At 57.2% G+C, this 1,572-nt stretch overlaps 1 protein-coding gene across 1 annotated transcript in view; it reads left to right on the top strand.

Annotated features, from left to right (window-relative positions):
• The window catches only part of FAM170A (family with sequence similarity 170 member A), a 4,730-nt gene extending 3,457 nt beyond the window's left edge, over positions 1–1,273 (top strand). The window contains exons 4-5 of the mRNA XM_059416695.1: positions 742–800; positions 1,186–1,273. Of these exons, the coding sequence (XP_059272678.1) occupies positions 742–800; positions 1,186–1,213 (87 nt within the window). The 3' untranslated portion in view covers positions 1,214–1,273. The remainder of the gene's footprint in view (positions 1–741; positions 801–1,185) is intronic.
• Positions 1,274–1,572: the final 299 nt, after the last annotated feature.

The raw sequence follows: 1,572 nt of genomic DNA, 5'->3' as shown, positions 1-1,572 counted from the left end.
CTGACGTGTCCACCAGAAACCTGCTGTCTGACAGTGAGCCCAGCGGGGAGGAGAAGGAGCACGAGGAACGGGCAGAGTCCGACAGCCCACCTGGGTCACCCGCGGTTGAGGAGAGACCCAGGGCCAAGACCCCCGACTGGCTGGTGACCATGGAGGCCGGTTACAGGTGCATGGCCTGCTGCCGGGTCTTCTCCACCCTGGAGGTCCTCCAGGAGCACGTGCAGCATGGCATCCGGGAAGGTTTCAGCTGCCACGTGTTTCACCTCACCATGGCCCAGCTGACAGGCACCGTAGAAGCCATAGGCCCCTGTGAGGAGGAGAAGGATGAGAAGGGGGAGGAAGAGCAGGAGAGGCAGGAGGAGGAGAAGGAGGACGAGCGGCCCCCGCAGGAAGACCGCAGCCCAAAGCGACCTTGGAGCCAGTGCCCAGGCTGTGTGTTCCATTCTCCAAAGGACAAGAAGTGAGAAGGGGCTGGGGCTGCCGCGGGAGCCATGCCTTCTCCGAGCTGCCCCTGTTTCTCCCGCCCAGGCTCACCCTTCCAAGGAGGGAGAGCTGGGGGCTCTCAGACCTCAGAGGACACCTGAAGGTTGGGGGCGGGGCAGATAACTGCGGCCCCTGGCTTCTTGTCCAGGCCTCTAGTAAAGATCTGACTGGTAGTGGGAGTTTATCCTGATCTTTTCAGGCTAACAGAGCACCTTTCTTCTTGAATTATGGAGCATCTTTGTTCTGGTTTCCACACAGCCACTGAGATTTGTGAGCCGGAAGATCCCAGAAGATGGTGTGGCCTTCTCTTGGGAGAGGTAAGGCCTGAGGCTGGCATCGTCTGAGCCAATGTCATGAGGTTGCAGAGGAATTTAGGGGGACTGAGAGAGCTCAGCACAACCTCAAGGGCCGGGAGTGGTGTGAGGCGGGGACAAGGGGCTTAGCGGGAGCAGAGGTCTGAGGGGTGAGGGCCAGAGCCAGAGGTCCCAGAGTGAGAGAGGGGTGAGAAACTCGGAAGTGAGGCCCCAAGAGATCTGGAAACGGTCCAGCACCTTGACTGGGCTGTAGCTGTTCTGGAAAGAAACCCACTCTGGTGTGCATGGCTCTGAGCTTTAAGACGGAGGTGAAGGGTTACTCGGACTAGTGGGACTCCCGTTGCTTTTGTCTCTTCCTGCTGTGCCTTATCTGTTGAATTGCTTCCAGGGAGAAGACAGGACCCTGGGGAGAATAGCAGACAGGATGCCGACCACGTGAAGGAAGATGAAGGAACCAGCGCTCTGTCTAGCATCACAGGACCATATAAATGTCTTATGCAATAAAGGCTGTTTTCCAAACTTCACCCGGATATATTCTTGAGTCAAAATTGTCTGTCCACCATGTGCACTGGTCTCACTAGCGGCTGGCAAACCAGGTTTCATGTAAGTGCCAAAGACCCCACGGTCCTTTTGCAGAAGCAGCAGTACTCACGCCCCTGGGACGGATGAGGCTTCCGTGTGACCATTTTCACAAGGCTGGCTTCCACATCTTGCAGGAGACTGGGACAAACACGCTGAGTTCCACTGAGGTTGCTGGTAAGTAGCAGGTGCTCTG

Source organism: Mustela nigripes, chromosome 12, assembly GCF_022355385.1.
Source record: "Mustela nigripes isolate SB6536 chromosome 12, MUSNIG.SB6536, whole genome shotgun sequence".
Classification (NCBI taxonomy): domain Eukaryota; kingdom Metazoa; phylum Chordata; class Mammalia; order Carnivora; family Mustelidae; genus Mustela; species Mustela nigripes.
This window is presented reverse-complemented; position numbering and strand designations above follow the sequence as displayed.